We start from the raw sequence: 16506 nt of genomic DNA on the forward strand, positions 1-16506 counted from the left end.
AAAAGTCTTGCAAACTAAAAAGAAAAAACTGTGACAAAAAAAAAAAGAAAAAAAAAAGAGTTCTGGGAAAATACACTGGAGCGCTGCGGGGTTTTCAGCTCTCGTAGGAGCCGGCACCGTGGAGGATGGTGGTCTCCTCCGGCCGTAGGGAGCTGGGGGGGACTAGGTAACGCCATGGGGTTGGGGGGAAAGGTTGTGGCAACCCTTGGGAGGACCAGCAGCCATCTGGGCTGGGCTCGCTAAGGGCACTGGGGTGTCTTCTCCTGCGTTAACACCCAGAAAGTTTCCAGCAGCCCCCAGGATATCTGAGAACGTGGCTCTTCCCACAGAAATGGACCCACAACCGCGTGCGCTCGCCATTCTCCCTCCTCACACTGGCGTCTGTTCTTCCCCCAGCTCTTCCCACAGATGTGCCTGCGCTTGGTCGCGGGTGGCTACCAGAGCGCCGATCCCACCGGCCACATCCCCTATAAATCCACACATCCCCATCCCTGCTCCGGTTCACCCACAGAGACCGTAAACCAATGTGCCGCCGCTGTGGGTCACCATCATTCATGGTGTTTCCATCATGGCAATGCCAATGTACACCCCTCTCCGTGCCAGGAGTGGGAAGCGGCAGTGGTGCAAGGGGGAAAAGGGCGACAGGCGGCAGCAATAGGAGGAGAACATGGCGGGAGGCGGCAGCTCCGTGAGGAGAAAAGGGCGGGAAGCAGCAACGGCGTGAGGAGAGCAGGGTCGGAGGCAGGATCACCATGAGGAGAACATGGCGGGAGGCAGCAGCTCCCTGAGGAGAACATGGGGTGAGGCAGCAGCGGCGTGAGGGGAAAAGGGAGGGAAGTGGCAGCACCATGAGGGGGAAAAGGGTGGGAAGGGGCAGTGGTGTGAGGAGAACATGGCGGGAGGTGGCAGCACCGTGAGGTGAAAAGGGCGGGAAGGGGCAGCTCCATGAGGGGGAAAAGGGCGGGAAGCAGCAGTGGCATGAGGAGAGCAGAGCCAGAGACAGCAGCTTCGTGAGGAAAAGATGGCGGGAGGCAACAGCTCCATGAGGTGAACAGGGCGGGAAGGGGCAGCGGTGTTAGGGAGAAAAGGGCAGGAAAGTGGCAGCACCGTGAGGAGAACATGGCGGGAGCTGGCAGGTCTGTGAGGAGAACATGGGGTGAGGTGTCAGCGGCGTTTGGGGAAAAGGACGGGAAGTGGCGGCTCCGTGAGGAGAACATGGCGGGGAGCGGCAGCTCCGTGAGAGGAAAAGAGCGGGAAGCGGCGGCTCCGTAAGGAGAGCAGGGTCGGAGGCGGCCTCCCCGTCAGGAGAACATGGCGGGAGGCAGCGGCTCGAGGGACAATGTCCCTCACGGTCGCTGGAGGGCGCCGGTCGGTGCCGCCGCTGCCATTCCCTCCCTCTCTCCCTCCCTCCCTGGCCGAGCGCGGTGAGGCAGCGGCTGCCTGGCCATGGCGGCCCCGTCCCCCTCAGGGCTGAGTCGGGGGAGCCTCTGGTGCTCGGTCCGTGAGGAGCAGCCGGGTTTCTGTGGTGAAAGTGACTCTCCAAAACGTGGAAAGTCAGTTTTCAAAGTTAGGAAAGCCGTCAGGGCGCGGTCTGAGTTTTAAGCTAAAAGAGGGCAGATTCAGCCTAGATAGAAGAAGACATTTTTACGCTGGGGGTGGTGAGACCTTGGCCCAGGTTGCCCAGAGAGGTGGGAGATGCCCCATCCCTGGAAACATCCCAGTTTGGATGGGGCTGTGGGAGACCTGGTCTGGGTGGAGGTGGGACGAGATGGACTTTTATTACGGTTTGAAGAACCCACAGCAATTTATTGTCATTTAGACAGTTATTCTCTCACCCCATGACCCCTCCCCACCCGGGAACGGGGAAAAAACAGGGAAACCCAAGGGTTGAAATATAATCAGAATTAACAGAATAAGTTCAAGTAATTAACGTTAATAGTACTAAAGAACCAGTATTGATCCCAATATTAATATAAAATACATGAGGACTATACTCAGCCCATTTTATCATAGGAGGCTGTTGACTCCCAGCAGTGGACAGCAAACATGGGACACTGCGAGTGCGGCGGCTTCGAAGGAAGGGAAGGGCTCGGGGGTTCGGCACTGGGGCGAGAAATTCCCAGGATCGCAGCCGTCGTGGAAGAGAAGAAACTCCCGAGCAAACTTTCTAATTTATATTGAATGTGCCGTTCGTGGTATGAAATAAGCCTGTTGGCAGCTTGGGTCAGGTGCCCGGGTCTCGCTCCTCCTCATCCTCACACCTGACGAGCTTGAAAACACCGAAACCTCGAAACCTGCACGCCGCAGCTGGCTATAAAGTAAATATTTTCACAAATCCAGACACTAGAGTCTTCTAAAAATCCAGTTTTCCCAAGCGTTAGAAGAGACATTACTGAAAGAGAAATTAATCCTGTGTCGCTCAAACCAGGACACCTTTAAAGGTCCCTTCCAACCCTAAACCGTTCTATGATCTTCCCCAAGCTGCCGCGTCCCAAACGCGGTTACAGGCGCTTAAAAACTGAGCCAAGAAGATAATGCTTGGCCAGGCTGGTGTTTGGGCCTCGTGAAAAACACGGACCCAAGGAGACGGCGCTGTCGCTCTGTTCCGTTCTGACTGTTCTGCCCCTCTCTCGGAGTCGCCTTCGCTTCCCCCCATCCTTCTGCCTTTCAGCGGGGGGAAAAGCGAGTTGTTGTCTGGCTTTGTGTAGGCTGAATGTGGGTGCTGTTGGAGGGGGGGGTCTCTTCAGCATCTCCAATGCATGTGGTAACCAAAAGCTCTTCCACTGCGGCAGGTGTGGTCTCCAGGCAAAAAGGGAGCGTTTGCCTTTCTGTGTGGCTCCACGGGCAGCTTGGCGAGGCAAGTGGGAGTCTCCCTGTTGAACCTTAGGAAGTCCTGGCCCAAGGAGGGACCCGACACATGGAAACAGTGAGTGAGGAGGAGCAAAACCTTGTGTGTGGGCCAGAAGGTGGCAGCGTGATGGGGAGGCGGCCTTGGTTCCAGTGGGTCTGGGTGGAAATGAGTTTTTGGGGAGCTTCCAAGAGCCACGGGTACCATCAGGCTCCCTCGAAACGCAGGGAGCTCTGCTGGGTGCTGTGACAGAGGATGGATTGGTAAAGAAGCCATCGGGACCCGGTGACTCCTGACGTGCCGGCGCTCACCACGCACTGATTTGCCAGAGATATTTCCAGCTTCGGAGCGGACTCGGGCCTGTCCTTGGTCAGGGGTGGTACCGCCCTGGGCAGGGCGTGGGGAGGGAGAAGGTGCCTGGAGCTGCTCCATGCCCCTTGCAGTCAGGGCAAAGTGCTGCCCGAGTCCAAAGGGCCTAGACTGGTCCCGGTGCACGCCAGGACTGCCGCCCCACCCCGCTTCGCAGCATCACGTTCCTGCGCCCGGCACGGCTGTGTCAGTGGGATGGGGTGGGCTTTGGTGGGGGGGCCCTAGGGCCAGGAACCCCGAAAGGTGCTTCCCCTGCGTGGGGTAAATCTGCTCCTGGGCACCAGTCTGTGGGGTTGGGGACAGCTCCTACCGTGGCATCCTGCTTGTCCTGCTCTGCTCTGGGGTGGGAGCCCAGACCCAGATCAAGGTCAAGGGTGGGGGGAGATGAGTCTTTTCTCTTGCCCACCCTACCCTCACATGCTCCTGCTTCCCACAGTGGTCCTGGTGGTAGTAAAAAGGCATGTCTGAGTCTTTTGGGAGTGTTTCGGTCTCTCTCCCTCTCTGGGCATTGTCTTACTGTCCCTGGGGGGGCGTTATTCCAGAGCAGTGCCGCCTGCTGGGAAGCCACTCTCTGGAGGAAGGGGGTGAGGGCACTATCCTGCTCGCTCGGCTCTGCCACTGTCTGGGCTCAGGTCTTCCCTCGCCCCTGGTAACTGGTGACATGGCAGCCCTGGGGGAGGAGAGAACCTTCTCTTGGAAATCCCCTTACGCCATTCGCACCCGTTTCCCCCCTTCCCCTGAGCTCTCAAGGCAGTGGAGGGGAGCCCTGGCGTGGGGCTGGGGGTGGGAGGGGTGACCCAAATATGGACCACCTCATCCCAGGGGGCTGCATGCCTGCGGCACAACGGACAGGAGCACTGGCCCCCGCCTGGCTGGTGATGGTGTCCTGAGTCTCCCGTTCGGACAGCTCTGGCACAGCCGGAGGCTGGAGCTGGCGCAGGTCTCGAGGGAGCTGAGTCCCCGTGGGCCACTGCCCGATGAAAGGGGACCACCCCTGTGCCCAAGGCGGGTCTGTGGCCGCTTGGCTTGATGTGGCAGCGATCCCTTCCTGGCCTCAGGCCCCAGTGCTGCAGGGTTTGACGTCCTCGGGGTGAGGTGACTCTGTCTTGCCGGCTGGACCCCTCCACCCCCGCTTTCCCACACCCACAGAGACAGGGGATTTCCACCCAAGCCAGTGTCCCCCGCCATGGGGCACGCCAGCGTTTCGGGGAAAGGGCCCTGCCTGCTCTCCCTGCCCTGCGGTAACCTCAGCCCAACCAGTCAACAGGCAGCACTGGGCCACGTCACCAGTCTCCGGCAGACTCCAGGCAGCTGAGGTCCTGGTCCCAGCATCTGCTGCAAGGACCTGCCTGCTCCGGCCAGGCATTGCTGCGTCAGGACACCTGGGTTCCTCTGGCAGCTGGGGGGTGGGAGCTGGGGCTCAGCCAGGAGACACCCCCCCTTCCCCAGCAGCCCTGTGCTGGCTTCAGACCCCCCAAGCCCAGGGGTGGTGAGCGGCAGCCAGTTTTGGCACCTGTCTTTTAGGATGTGCCCCTGTTGGGCTCTGGGTCTGTGTGGCCAAGGCGGGAGTCCCTGGACACCTCCAGGACACCCCCAGTGCTGCCTGCAAGTTCTGCAGGACCGTGTCCACTTTCCAAATCGAGTCCTTTTCTCCCTCCTTCCCCTCTGGCATCTCATGTCGGGACTACGAGTGTCCTCCTGAGGTCAAGGGTGCTTGTTGTACCTCTGCCAGAGGGGAGGACAAGCCTCCACATCCCCAGCGGCAGCCAAACCCCTCTGCTCCGGCTGCATCCCCAGGGCTGATCCCCCTCAGCGTGTGGGTCGTGGGTAGATGCATCCATGGTGGGGGCCAGCCCCAGATCTACCCTGGAGGGACAGCGGCTTCTGTCTGATCACTGCTGTGCAAGCAATGCCAGGGGTGGGGGCTCGGCTGTTTACTTTTTTTGTCTTGGAATTGTTTATCTCCAGGTATTTTTCATTCAGTCCCTGGAGCGAGAGCTCTGCTTCCCAGTAAACCCCAGGCTGGACCCAGCTGCGGCCGTGCACCCTTCCAGCGTTTCCCACCGGGGGCTCAGAGGGACCCTTCTGGTATCCCCACGCGACCCCGGCATACCACCCACATGCGAGGCAGGCGGGTTTTACATCCTCCCCGCCCGCACGTCATCCACTTTCTATTCCAGCCGCATCTTCCCCTTCTGCCCCCAGCCAGGAGGGAAGCAGGCCCCGAGCCACCGCGCTGCCTCGTCTGCATTGCCGCTCCCAGGAGGGATTTGCTTCTTGTCCAGGGGTTTCCTCAGGGCCTTCCTTCTCCTCTACAGCCCCATGGCAACGGCGGTTTTGCCAGTTTGTGTCCCCACCTCAGTCCCCGGGCATGGGGCTCGTGCATGTGGGGCTCGGTGCGTCCCTGACCTGTGGGCTCAGGCCCCATCGCAGGCACAACCCAGAGCTCCAGCACCAAAGGCCTCCAGCCCCACAGAGCCTGCGGAGACCCCGCCGCCCCCACCCCACATGCACAAGCCTCGTGCGCAGACCCCATGCACCCGGACGGTGATGGGGAGGGAAAGGGGAACCAGGACAGGCCCTGCCAGAAACTTCCCAAGCAGGGCTGCGGTGTCACCAGTTACCAGGCAAAGCTGCTACTGGGAGAACTGGTCTGGCTGAGGGCATGATCCAGCTTTGCTTCTCCATGCCCCAGCTAATGGCTCTCAGGGGCAGCTGCAGGGTTCCTCTCCACTGCCCAGGGTACACACGTGTGTGCGTGCGTGCGCGTGTGTGCACAGCAGGTCACAGCGACCGCAGGAACTGGTCTCGTCACCTGTTCCCTCTCTGGGTCACCCCTTGGCCCCTAGCACTGCAAGGGGGTGACCCACACACCCTCACACCTGTGGGGCAAACACAGCATCGCAGCCCCCAGCCATCCCCGGGGGTCTCCCTGGGTGCTGGTGGATGCAGGGAGGACTCCCCTGCCCGGGGTCTGGACCCCAGCTGGCATTGGCTCTGCCCACACCCAGTTGACCGGAGAGTCGCATGCCCTGCTGTTGTCCGTGGTGCAGCAGGATGGGTCGAGCTGTGCCGGAGTCCCTTCCTGGCCTTGCCATAAGGGTGGCTATGGGCCAACGGGCTCTGTGAGCCTCCCCGCCAGAAGCCATAAATGGGCGCCTCCCCCATGGGACTGTTCTTCTGGAGGGGCAAAGATCCCACCTGCATCGGCTGGGAGAACCTGGGAGATCTGAGGTTATCTGAGGTCACCCTACCCCATCCCTCTGCCAAAGAGCTGGAACTAGATCCCTGGAGCCCTGCCCCACACCACCCCATAGATCACCCAGACGCTAAGGGGGCTTGTAGAGCTGGAGTCAGCCCCCCCCCAGCACAGTGCAGAGAACGGACTCACAGTGAGAGGGTCGCACGGCAGGATCAACCTCAACCCACTTTATTGTGGTGAGAAAGCAGCGGAGCGGGAGCAGAGGGTGCAGGACAGTGCGCCGAGGGGGAGCTGTGGGGCAGGGCACCCCTCCCCTCCCTTCAGGGGGTTGTGGGGCAGACCCCGCATCTGGGCTGGGAGGAGGCGCTGCGTCCCCAGTGGGAGATGGCTGTGGGGCCAGGGGCTGTGGGACAGGCAGACCCAATGTGGCGCAGCGTGGGCTGCGTGCTGGGACCAGCGCAGGCGCCCAGGCTCTGCAGGAATTGCCCTGCTGTGGGGACAGGCCCCCGCCACATCTGGCTCTGGAGCCGTCTCCAGCACATCTGCATGTGGTACACATGGGAGAAGGGGGTGCCGATGAGGTGAGGCAGGGATATGGGGCACCGGGGTGAGCAGATCCCACCAGGCTGAGGCGAGGACTGGCTGAGGGTGCAGACGGTCCGGCTGGGGGGAGACAGGGAGCCCCGGGCTTTGCCCCCTCACAAGGGGTCCCGCTGGTTGCGGGCGCTGTTCATCTTCATGGCCTTGATGATGAGGATGGTGCCCACGATGATGCCCACGATGCCCACGGCCAGGCCCAGGGCGCACACCAGGGTCTCGGTGCTCTCGGAGGCGGGGAGGGGCAGCTGGGGCTCTGCGGAGGGGTGAGGGTGGGTGAGGACGGGGCGCTGAGCCCCCCTCGCTGCCTGCAAGGGGAGAGGACCCAGGTGTCTGGGCCCTGGCCCAGCCCCCCTCCTCACCCCAGTGCTTCAGCAGGGGGTTGGGCAGCCCCCAGTGCTCCACGCGGCAGTCGTAGTAGTCCCCGCGGGTGGGGATGAAGGGCAGGTAGGAGAACTTGCGGAAGGAGTGGTCCTCCCGTGGGTAGAAAACGGTCTCGAGGACGCCGTCCGTCACCTCCTGCCCGTTCCTCAGCCACGTGATGGAGATCACAGAGGGCCAGAACTTGTCCACGTAGCAGGTCAGGACGTTGGGGTCCCCCAGCTCCACTCGGTGTTTTGGGAACACCATCACCTCGGGCGGCACTGGGGACAAGGGGGAGGAGGGAGGAGTTAGTGTTGCCCTAGAGCCTGGGCTCAGACGGGCCTTGCGGTGCCTGGGGCTAGTTAGAAAAAGACCCATTTTGCATCTCTGCCCCCCAGGGAGACCCCACACCCTGGCTCGGGGCTGTGCCCGGGTCGCACATGCTCCAAGGGTGCAGGGCACTGTGCACCCCGCGGCTGGCTGGGCCACAGGCTGTGGGAGCGACAGCCCTGGCAGGATCCCCAGGGGTGAAGGCACCGGCTGTGCCGGGGCTGGGTTGTTACCGATGGTTGCCTGCGAGCGGTTGGACCTTTTCATCATGATCTCCAGGTTCTGTTTGCCTGCAGCCGCGTTCTGCAGGGCTCTCTGCGCCTCAAAGGTGGCGAAGTTCCCGAACTCGGGCAGGCGCCAGATGGTCTCCTGCTTCTGCAGGTCCACGTGGAACAGCTCATCAGCGTTGAACCCCTGCAGGAATTCCCCATCCTCCTGCTGCAGCGGCTCCATCAGCTGCTGGAAGTTAGCTTGGTGGTACGTGTTCACCACTGCCAGGAGATGGGTGTTAGGGGCAGCATCGCCCACTGCCATGGGGCTGCCCCTGTGCCTTCTCCTCACTCTCCAGGGCTCCCCCCAGGGACAGCACATGGGGACAGCGAGGCACCCATGGGGACAAGAGCCTGCCTTGAGCCTCTCCCCACCACCGCAGGCTCATGGGGCTGGGAGACACGGACCCCTGCAGAAGGAAGCTGCTGGCCCCCTCTTTGCCCCACCTCTGGCAAGTGTCCTCTCCGGGGCTGTTTGTCATCCTGAGGCTGGGGACAGTGACGGTCTCGCCAGGCTGTGGGACCCCCCCCCGGTCCCAGACACGCTGTGGGGTGGGGTGGGAGGTCCCAGGGCCCATCTCTGGTCAGAGGGTACCGCAGGGACCTGATCCACTGAGCCAGGGCACAGGGGGGAGGGGGGCGGAGGGGTGGAAGGGGATTGAAGGGAGACCTGAGGAGGGGTCCCCCCCTTCCTACAGCCTGCCCTCCTGGGGGGTGCCGGGGTCCCCTCCCCACCCAGGGGTTACCCACAGCCGGGGAGGGACAGAGTGCTGCATGCAATGGGTAGCGTCTGATCTTGCCCTGGTCTTCAGAACCCATGGGTCCAGGGCACCACAGACCCACCTCTACCCTCGCAGCCCCCACCCCATGGGTCTAGGGCACCCCAGACCCACCTCTGCCCCCAAACCCACCACCGCACAGCCCCAGTGCCCTCACGCACCCTTGATGGCCCCCGCTCCCTGCAGGGTCAGCACAGCCAGCAGCACCAGCGGGACGCCCCGTCCTCCGGCCATCGCCTCTCCTGGCACCGGGCAGCGAGAGCGGGAGCAGGCGAGGGTGTTGCTCCTGGGCCGGGGAGCTGAGTGCTGGGGGCCCCGTTCCCGGGGGACAGGGCCCCCCCCAGGAGCTTAGCCAATAGGAGGGAGCCCTGATGGTGACTCGTCTGTTCCCAGGCAGAGCAGCAGCACCGGGCACCCTGCACAGCAGATAGTCAGAGGAACACCCCGACAGGGTCCCACCACCACAACACGGCTTGTGGGGTCCCACATCAGGGGTCTCCCTGGGGCGCCGTCTCTGGGAGCCCTGGGGTTGCTCTCCCACCCCTGCGGGCATGGGCCCGATCCTGCTCCCTGCCCCGGGCTGGAGCTGGGCTGCAGCCAGGGGACAAGTGTCGGAACGAGCCCTGTGAGTCCCGGCTCTGCCTGGTGACAGGTGATGCTGCCCAGTCCCGCTGCTCACTGGTCCTCACTGGGACTCCCAGTCCTGGCACTGGGCAGGACCGGGTGATATCCTGAGCTGGCAGAGTCCAGCTCGCTTGGAGGACCTTGCACCGTTCCAGCCTCTGCTGTGAGCAGCGATGGAGACCAGCCGTGTGGTGGGAGCTGGGGCCGTGCTGGTGGCACTGGTGGTGCTGGGAGCCCACCCGTCTGGTGGCAAGGAGACGACAGGTGAGCTCTGAGCTGCAGTGTGGGGAGGTGCTGGGTGCGGGAGGGGGCTCAGACCCCTTAGGGTGGATTGGGGTGGAACGGGGTGCAGGAGGATGCTGTGAAGGGAGGAGATGGGTAGAAAAGGGGGAGTGGGATGGTGTAGAGGGGGGGGTCCCATGGCATCCTCCAGCCTCCCCCAGCCCTTGGGCACTGGTGCAGATCCCCTGGGGGCAGCTGGGGAGGGGGAGTCACGGAAGCAGCCCTGACCTCCCCCATGTGTGCACGAGCAGGGTTTTTCCAGGACCTGTTTAAGGCTGACTGTTACTTCACCAATGGTACCGAGCGGGTGAGGCTTGTGGTGAGGTACATCTACAACCGGGAGCAGAACGTGCACTTTGACAGCGAGGTGGGGTACTACGTGGCTGACAATCTCCTGGGGAAGCCTGATGCTGACTACTGGAACAGCCAGCCCGACTTACTGGAGCAGACACAGGCTCAGGTGGACACGGTCTGCCGAAACAACTACAGGGTGGTGACCCCTTTCGCCGTGGAGAGGAGAGGTGAGTGTGTGGCAGAACATTTCCCGGGGGACAGGCACAAGCCAAGCCCCCGGGCAGTCCCTGCGCCCTTCCACGAGAACGCGAGTCGCTTGCAGCACGTCCTGCGTGGGGAGCAGTGGGAGAGCCCTGGGCCGGGCTGGGTGGTCCCTGTGCTCCCCCAGCCCCTCCCCAGACCCTTCTCTCTCTCCCCCAGTTCAGCCTGGGGTGGAAATCTACCCAGTGCAGTCGAGCTCCCTGCCCCAGACCGACAGGCTGGTTTGCGCCGTGATGGATTTCTACCCTGCGGAGATTGAGGTGAAGTGGTTGAAGAACGGGCAGGAGGAGACGGAGCACGTGGTGTCCACGGAGGTGATGCAGAACGGAGACTGGACCTACCAGGTGCTGGTGATGCTGGAAACCACCCCGCAGCGCGGGGACACCTACACGTGCCAGGTGGAGCACGTCAGCCTGCAGCACCCCGTCACCCAGCACTGGGGTAAGGCCCTGCCCTGTGCGGCCCCTGGGGGGTGGGGAGGGGGCCGGGGCCCCCCAGCCCTGACCCTGCGCTCTCGTCCCCGCAGGGCTGCAGTCAGATGGCGGCAGGAGCAAGATGCTGACAGGGGTGGGGGGCTTCGTGCTGGGGCTCATCTTCCTGGCGCTGGGGCTCTTCCTCTACATGCGCAAGAAGGTGAGGGGCTGGGAGACTGGGCGGGGGGCGTCCTTCAGGGGAGGGTCCCTGTCCCTGCTCCAACCCTGACCTGACCTTGTCTCTCTGCGTTCCAGGGCGCCGCCTTCCCCAGGCTGCAGGTACCGTCCGTCTCCCCCCACCCTGCTGCACCTCCCCTGCGTGGGCTGGTCCCCCCTTGCTCCCAGGGGCAGCGTGTCCGTACGGCGTGTGTCCCCCGCTACCGCCGGGACGGAGCCCTGGGGACACACCATCCCCCAATCCCGGTGCTCACCCCCTCTTCTCTTTCCACAGGGCTCCTGAATGAAGTCCTGCCCCTGCGGATCTGGTCCGCTGCCGCCCGTCCTCTGACCCCCGGCCTCACCTCTGCCCCGCAAGGCCCTGTCCCGGAGCCCCACATCTCCCCACTGACCCCCGGGGTCACCCCCTCCTTCCCAGCCCTGCCCAGCTTTGCTGTCACTGCTCTGCAGCCCCGGGGTGCCCAGGGCTTGGCGAGGGTGGCCCTTGGCCGCTCCGGCTCAGCCTAATAAAGTGTCCCAGTACCCTCCGGCCCTGGTTGTTTGAGGACAGTGGGGCAGGGGTGGGTCACTCCCTTCCCTGGGGAGGTGGGTCCATGACAGGGCTCCATCCTAGGTGGGAACCAGACGCTCTTGGTGGCCTGGGGCTGCCACCGTGTGGGGACACTGCGAGGGGAAGCCAACCCCTCATCCCATGGCAGGGGGGTGGTTGGCAGAGCTTGCGTCCAGTCGCCTGCGGGATGGATCAGGGACAGGGGGTCGAGGGTCCCCTCACCGGCCCTGGTTGGTGGCCCCGTGTCCCCCTCCCACTGCTTGACCCCGTGGTGGTAGGCTGGGGTAGGGAGCAGGACCGCAAGGCGGGGTACAACCCATCCAGCCCCGGCCACCTCCTGCAGTGCCCCCGCCGTGGGACGCTGCCCTGCACCCCAATATGGCACCCACCACACTCCGCAAGGACCCAGGCGTCCTATCCCCTTCTGTGGCCACTGGTCCCTCCCCAACGCCCCCAACCCTGTCAGCCCCACAGACCGCCTCCCAGTTGCCCTGTTCCCCCTCCCACTGTATCAGCAGGATGAGCAGGGTGCAGAGGAAGCCGTGACAGAGAGATTCAGTGGTGGCCGGCCGTCCCCAACCACCTTTACTGCTGCTGGAAGCTCCCCAGAACCTGGGACGCCAGAGCCCCGGTCAGCGGGGTGCCCACAGGGCACGGCAGGGGGGCACCGGTGGGGTGGAGCGGGGCTGGGGGGCTCGGCGCAGGGATGTGGGGGGCAGGGCTGGGGCATGGGGCACAGCATAGGGTGCAGGGCTCAGGGTGGGACCGTGGAGCATGGAGCTGGCAGGAGGGGTGCGTGGCTCGGCCGTGGCGATGGAGCTGGGACGTGAGGGCAGGGGCTGGCAGGGGGCGCAGGGCTGGGAGGGCCCCCTGGGGTTCTGACCCCTCACAAGGGGTCCCGCTGGTTGCGGGTGCTGTTCATCTTCATGGCCTTGATGATGAGGATGGTGCCCACGATGATGCCCACGATGCCCACGGCCAGGCCCAGGGCGCACACCAGGGTCTCGGTGCTCTCGGAGGCGGGGAGGGGCAGCTGGGGCTCTGCGAAGGGGTGAGGGTGGGTGAGGACGGGGCGCTGAGCCCCCCTCGCTGCCTGCAAGGGGAGAGGACCCAGGTGTCCGGGCCCTGGCCCAGCCCCCCTCCTCACCCCAGTGCTTCAGCAGGGGGTTGGGCAGCCCCCAGTGCTCCACGCGGCAGTCGTAGTAGTCCCCGCGGGTGGGGATGAAGGGCAGGTAGGAGAACTTGCGGAAGGAGTGGTCCTCCCGTGGGTAGAAAACGGTCTCGAGGACGCCATCCGTCACCTCCTGCCCGTTCCTCAGCCACGTGATGGAGATCACAGAGGGCCAGAACTTGTCCACGTAGCAGGTCAGGACGTTGGGGTCCCCCAGCTCCACTCGGTGTTTTGGGAACACCATCACCTCGGGTGGCACTGGGGACAAGGGGGAGGAGGGAGGAGTTAGTGCTGCCCTAGAGCCTGGGCTCAGATGGGCCTTGCGGTCCCTGGGGCTAGTTAGAAAAAGACACATTTTGCATCTCTGCCCCCCAGGGAGACCCCACACCCTGGCTCAGGGCTGTGCCCGGGTCGCACATGCTCCAAGGGTGCAGGGCACTGTGCACCCCACTGCTGGCTGGGCCACAGGCTGCGGGAGCGACAGCCCTGGCAGGATCCCCAGGGGTGAAGGCACCGGCTGTGCCAGGGCTGGGTTGTTACCGATGGTTGCTTGCGAGCGGTTGGACATTTTCATCATGAACTCCAAGTTCTGTTTGTTTATAGCCGCATTCTGCAGGGCTCCCTGCGCCTCGAAGAAGGTGTAGCTGCTGAACTCGGGCAGGCGCCAGACGGTCTCCTGCTTCTGCAGGTCCACGTGGAACACCTCATCAGCGTTGAACGTCTGCAGGAATTGCCCATCCTCCTGCTGCAGCGGCTCCATCCGCTGCTGGAACTCAGCGTGGTGGATCATGTTCATCACTGCCAGGAGATGGGTGTTAGGGGCAGCATCGCCCACTGCCATGGGGCTGCCCCTGTGCCTTCTCCTCACTCTCCAGGGCTCCCCCCAGGGACAGCACATGGGGACAGCGAGGCACCCATGGGGACAGGAGCCTACCTTGAGCCTCTCCCCACCACCGCAGGCTCATGGGGCTGGGAGACACGGACCCCTGCAGAAGGAAGCCGCTGGCCCCCTCTTTGCCCCACCTCTGGCAAGTGTCCTCTCCGGGGCTGTTTGTCATCCTGAGGCCGGGGACAGTGACGGTCTCGCCAGGCTGTGGGACCCCGCCCTGGTCCCAGACACGCTGTGGGGTGGGGTGGGATGTCCCAGGGCCCATCTCTGGTCGCTAGGGCCCGCAGGGCACTTGGAAGGGTAGAAGGGGGTGGAAGGGAGACCTGGGGAGGGGTCCCCCCACTTCCTACAGCCTGCCCTCCTGGGGGGTGCCGGGGTCCCCTCCCCACCCAGGGGTTACCCACAGCCGGGGAGGGACAGAGTTCCCCACGCACTGGTCCTGTCCCGGTCTCTAGAACCCACGGGTCCAGGGCACCCCAGACCCACCTCTGCCCCCAAACCCACCACCGCACAGCCCCAGTGCCCTCACGCACCCTTGATGGCCCCCACTCCCTGCAGGGTCAGCACAGCCAGCAGCACCAGCGGGACGCCCCATCCTCCGGCCATCGCCTCTCCTGGCACGGGGCAGCGAGAGCGGGAGCAGGCGAGGGTGCTGCTCCTGGGCCGGGGAGCTGAGTGCTGGGGGCCCCGTTCCCGGGGGACAGGGGCCCCCCCACAGGAGCTTAGCCAATAGGAGGGAGCCCTGATGGTGACTCGTCTGTTCCCAGGCAGAGCAGCAGCACCGGGCACCCTGCAGAGCAGATAGTCGGAGGGACACCCCGACAGTGTCCCACCACCACAACACAGCTTGTGGGGCCCCAGAGCAGGGGTCTCCCTGGGGCGCCATCTCCGGGAGCCCTGGGGTTGCTCTCCCACCCCTGTGGGCATGGGCCCAATCCTGCTTCCTGCCCCGGGCTGGAGCTGGGCTGCAGCCAGGGGACAAGTGTCAGCGGGAGCCCTGTGAGTCCCGGCCCTGCCTGGTGACGGGTGATGCTGCCCAGTCCCGCTGCTCACTGGTCCTCACTGGGACTCCCAGTCCTGGCACTGGGCAGGACCGGGTGATATCCCAAACTGGCAGAGTCTGGCTCTCTCAGGGGTCCCTGCACCTTTCCAGCCTCTGCTGTGAGCAGCGATGGAGACCGGCCGTGTGGTGGGAGCTGGGGTCGTGCTGGTGGCACTGGTGGTGCTGGGAGCCCACCCATCTGGTGGCAAGGAGACGTCAGGTGAGCTCCGAGCCGTGGTGTGGGGAGGTGCTGGGTGCGGGAGGGGGATCAGACCCCTTAGGGTGGATTGGGGTGGAACGGGGTGCAGGAGGATGCTGTGAAGGGAGAAGATGGGTAGAAAAGGGGGAGTGGGACGGTGTAGAGGGGGGTGACCCATGGCATCCTCCAGCCTCCCCCAGCCCTTGGGCACTGGTGCAGATGCCCTGGGGGCAGCTGGGGAGGGGGAGTCACGGAAGCAGCCCTGACCTCCCCCATGTCTGCACGAGCAGGGTATTTCCAGCTCCAGTTTAAGGGTGACTGTTACTTCACCAATGGTACCGAGCGGGTGAGGCTTGTGGTGAGGAACATCTACAACCGGGAGCAGTACGCGCACTTTGACAGCGAGGTGGGGTACTACGTGGCTGACAATCTCCTGGGGAAGCCTTCTGCTGAGTACTGGAACAGCCAGCCCGACGTCCTGGAGCGGAAACGGGCTGAGGTGGACACGTACTGCCGAAACAACTACAGGGTGTGGACCCCTTTCGCCGTGGAGAGGAGAGGTGAGTGTGTGGCAGAACATTTCCCGGGGGGACAGGCACAAGCCAAGCCCCGGGCAGTCCCTGCGCCCTTCCATGGGTATGTGAGTCGCTTGTAGCACGTCCTGCGTGGGGAGCAGAGGGAGAGCCCTGGGCCGGGCTGGGTGGTCCCTGTGCTCCCCCAGCCCCTCCCCAGACCCTTCTCTCTCTCCCCCAGTTCAGCCTGGGGTGGAAATCTACCCAGTGCAGTCGAGCTCCCTGCCCCAGACCGACAGGCTGGTTTGCGCCGTGATGGATTTCTACCCCCCGGAGATTGAGGTGAAGTGGTTGAAGAACGGGCAGGAGGAGACGGAGCACGTGGTGTCCACGGAGGTGATGCAGAACGGAGACTGGACCTACCAGGTGCTGGTGATGCTGGAAACCACCCCGCAGCGCGGGGACACCTACACGTGCCAGGTGGAGCACGTCAGCCTGCAGCACCCCGTCACCCAGCACTGGGGTAAGGCCCTGCCCTGTGCGGCCCCTGGGGGGTGGGGGAGGAGAGCCCCTGGTGTGGGTGGGGAGGGGGCCAGGGCCCCCCAGCCCTGACCCCGTGCTCTCGTCCCTGCAGGGCTGCAGTCGGACGGCGGCAGGAGCAAGATGCTGACGGGGGTGGGGGGCTTCGTGCTGGGGCTCATCTTCCTGGCGCTGGGGCTCTTCCTCTACATGCGCAAGAAGGTGAGGGGCTGGGAGACTGGGCGGGGGGTGTCCCTGGGGGGGGGGGGGTCCCTGTCCCTGCTCCAACCCTGACCTTGTCTCTCTGTGTTCCAGGGCGCCGCCTTCCCCAGGCTGCAGGTAATGTTCCTTCATCCGTCTCCCCCTGGATCCACCCCCCCCACCCCCCCATCCCACCGCGGCTGCTGATTTCTCCCCTTTTCACCCCCCCAGGGCTCCTGAGATCTCTCCAGCCCCCCCGGAGCTGCTCCATCACCACCCATCCTTCGCCGCCCAGCACCGGTCCCAGCACCCCCGCCTTCTCTAGGGGCTCCCCACATTCTCCCCCTAAGGCCCCCCCCCGCACCCCCTCTCCGCTTTGGGGTCCCTGCTTAATAAACACGCAGCGAGAGCCGGGCTGGGGTGTCCTGTGATTGGGGTGGGGGGGGTGGCAGCACCCTCCTCCTGCCACTATGGGACTGGGGGGGGGGGGTGATGGGGACACAAGCTGAGATCAGTGTCCCCTGCCACAACCCAAGTGGCCAAGGGGTGGCAGGG

At 64.2% G+C, this 16506-nt stretch overlaps 4 protein-coding genes across 4 annotated transcripts; 2 read left to right on the top strand and 2 right to left on the bottom strand.

The window, feature by feature from the left end:
• Positions 1-6631: 6631 nt before the first annotated feature.
• LOC141735194 (HLA class II histocompatibility antigen, DR alpha chain-like) lies at positions 6632-9334 on the bottom strand. The gene is made up of 4 exons (XM_074567800.1): positions 8919-9334; positions 7943-8200; positions 7379-7660; positions 6632-7272 (listed from the first exon to the last, which is right to left on the bottom strand). The coding sequence occupies exons 1-4, from the start codon at positions 8989-8991 to the stop codon at positions 7118-7120; spliced, it is 768 nt and encodes a 255-aa protein (XP_074423901.1). The 5' UTR covers positions 8992-9334; the 3' UTR covers positions 6632-7117.
• A 138-nt stretch (positions 9335-9472) lies between these two features.
• Positions 9473-11396, top strand: LOC141735193 (class II histocompatibility antigen, B-L beta chain-like). The gene is made up of 6 exons (XM_074567799.1): positions 9473-9645; positions 9915-10184; positions 10378-10659; positions 10745-10851; positions 10947-10970; positions 11143-11396. Exons 1-6 carry the CDS (start codon positions 9555-9557, stop codon positions 11149-11151), a joined length of 783 nt encoding a protein of 260 aa, XP_074423900.1. The 5' UTR covers positions 9473-9554; the 3' UTR covers positions 11152-11396.
• Positions 11397-11972: 576 nt separating this feature from the next.
• Positions 11973-14171, bottom strand: LOC141735171 (HLA class II histocompatibility antigen, DR alpha chain-like). Its single transcript, XM_074567756.1, has 4 exons — positions 14012-14171; positions 13130-13387; positions 12566-12847; positions 11973-12459 (listed from the first exon to the last, which is right to left on the bottom strand). The coding sequence occupies exons 1-4, from the start codon at positions 14082-14084 to the stop codon at positions 12305-12307; spliced, it is 768 nt and encodes a 255-aa protein (XP_074423857.1). The 5' UTR covers positions 14085-14171; the 3' UTR covers positions 11973-12304.
• Positions 14172-14553: 382 nt separating this feature from the next.
• LOC141735192 (class II histocompatibility antigen, B-L beta chain-like) lies at positions 14554-16365 on the top strand. Its single transcript, XM_074567797.1, has 6 exons — positions 14554-14740; positions 15010-15279; positions 15473-15754; positions 15866-15972; positions 16066-16089; positions 16183-16365. The coding sequence occupies exons 1-6, from the start codon at positions 14650-14652 to the stop codon at positions 16189-16191; spliced, it is 783 nt and encodes a 260-aa protein (XP_074423898.1). The 5' UTR covers positions 14554-14649; the 3' UTR covers positions 16192-16365.
• Positions 16366-16506: the final 141 nt, after the last annotated feature.

Source organism: Larus michahellis, chromosome 29 (assembly GCF_964199755.1).
Source record: "Larus michahellis chromosome 29, bLarMic1.1, whole genome shotgun sequence".
Classification (NCBI taxonomy): domain Eukaryota; kingdom Metazoa; phylum Chordata; class Aves; order Charadriiformes; family Laridae; genus Larus; species Larus michahellis.

Excerpts from the sequence above, each read along its gene's own strand:
- LOC141735194 (XM_074567800.1), bottom strand. The coding sequence starts at position 8,991 with ATGGCCGGAGGACGGGGCGTCCCGCTGGTGCTGCTGGCTGTGCTGACC. Across the intron at positions 8,201-8,918 it reads GGGAGCGGGGGCCATCAAGG|TGGTGAACACGTACCACCAA; the intron begins GTGCGTGAGGGC and ends ATCTCCTGGCAG. Across the intron at positions 7,273-7,378 it reads CCCCCTGCTGAAGCACTGGG|AGCCCCAGCTGCCCCTCCCC; the intron begins GTGAGGAGGGGG and ends ACCCCTCCGCAG.
- LOC141735171 (XM_074567756.1), bottom strand. The coding sequence starts at position 14,084 with ATGGCCGGAGGATGGGGCGTCCCGCTGGTGCTGCTGGCTGTGCTGACC. Across the intron at positions 13,388-14,011 it reads GGGAGTGGGGGCCATCAAGG|TGATGAACATGATCCACCAC; the intron begins GTGCGTGAGGGC and ends ATCTCCTGGCAG. Across the intron at positions 12,848-13,129 it reads CCGCTCGCAAGCAACCATCG|TGCCACCCGAGGTGATGGTG; the intron begins GTAACAACCCAG and ends CCTTGTCCCCAG.
- LOC141735193 (XM_074567799.1), top strand. The coding sequence starts at position 9,555 with ATGGAGACCAGCCGTGTGGTGGGAGCTGGGGCCGTGCTGGTGGCACTG. Across the intron at positions 10,185-10,377 it reads TTTCGCCGTGGAGAGGAGAG|TTCAGCCTGGGGTGGAAATC; the intron begins GTGAGTGTGTGG and ends TCTCTCCCCCAG. Across the intron at positions 10,660-10,744 it reads CCCCGTCACCCAGCACTGGG|GGCTGCAGTCAGATGGCGGC; the intron begins GTAAGGCCCTGC and ends TCGTCCCCGCAG.
- LOC141735192 (XM_074567797.1), top strand. The coding sequence starts at position 14,650 with ATGGAGACCGGCCGTGTGGTGGGAGCTGGGGTCGTGCTGGTGGCACTG. Across the intron at positions 15,755-15,865 it reads CCCCGTCACCCAGCACTGGG|GGCTGCAGTCGGACGGCGGC; the intron begins GTAAGGCCCTGC and ends TCGTCCCTGCAG. Across the intron at positions 15,973-16,065 it reads TCCTCTACATGCGCAAGAAG|GGCGCCGCCTTCCCCAGGCT; the intron begins GTGAGGGGCTGG and ends TCTGTGTTCCAG.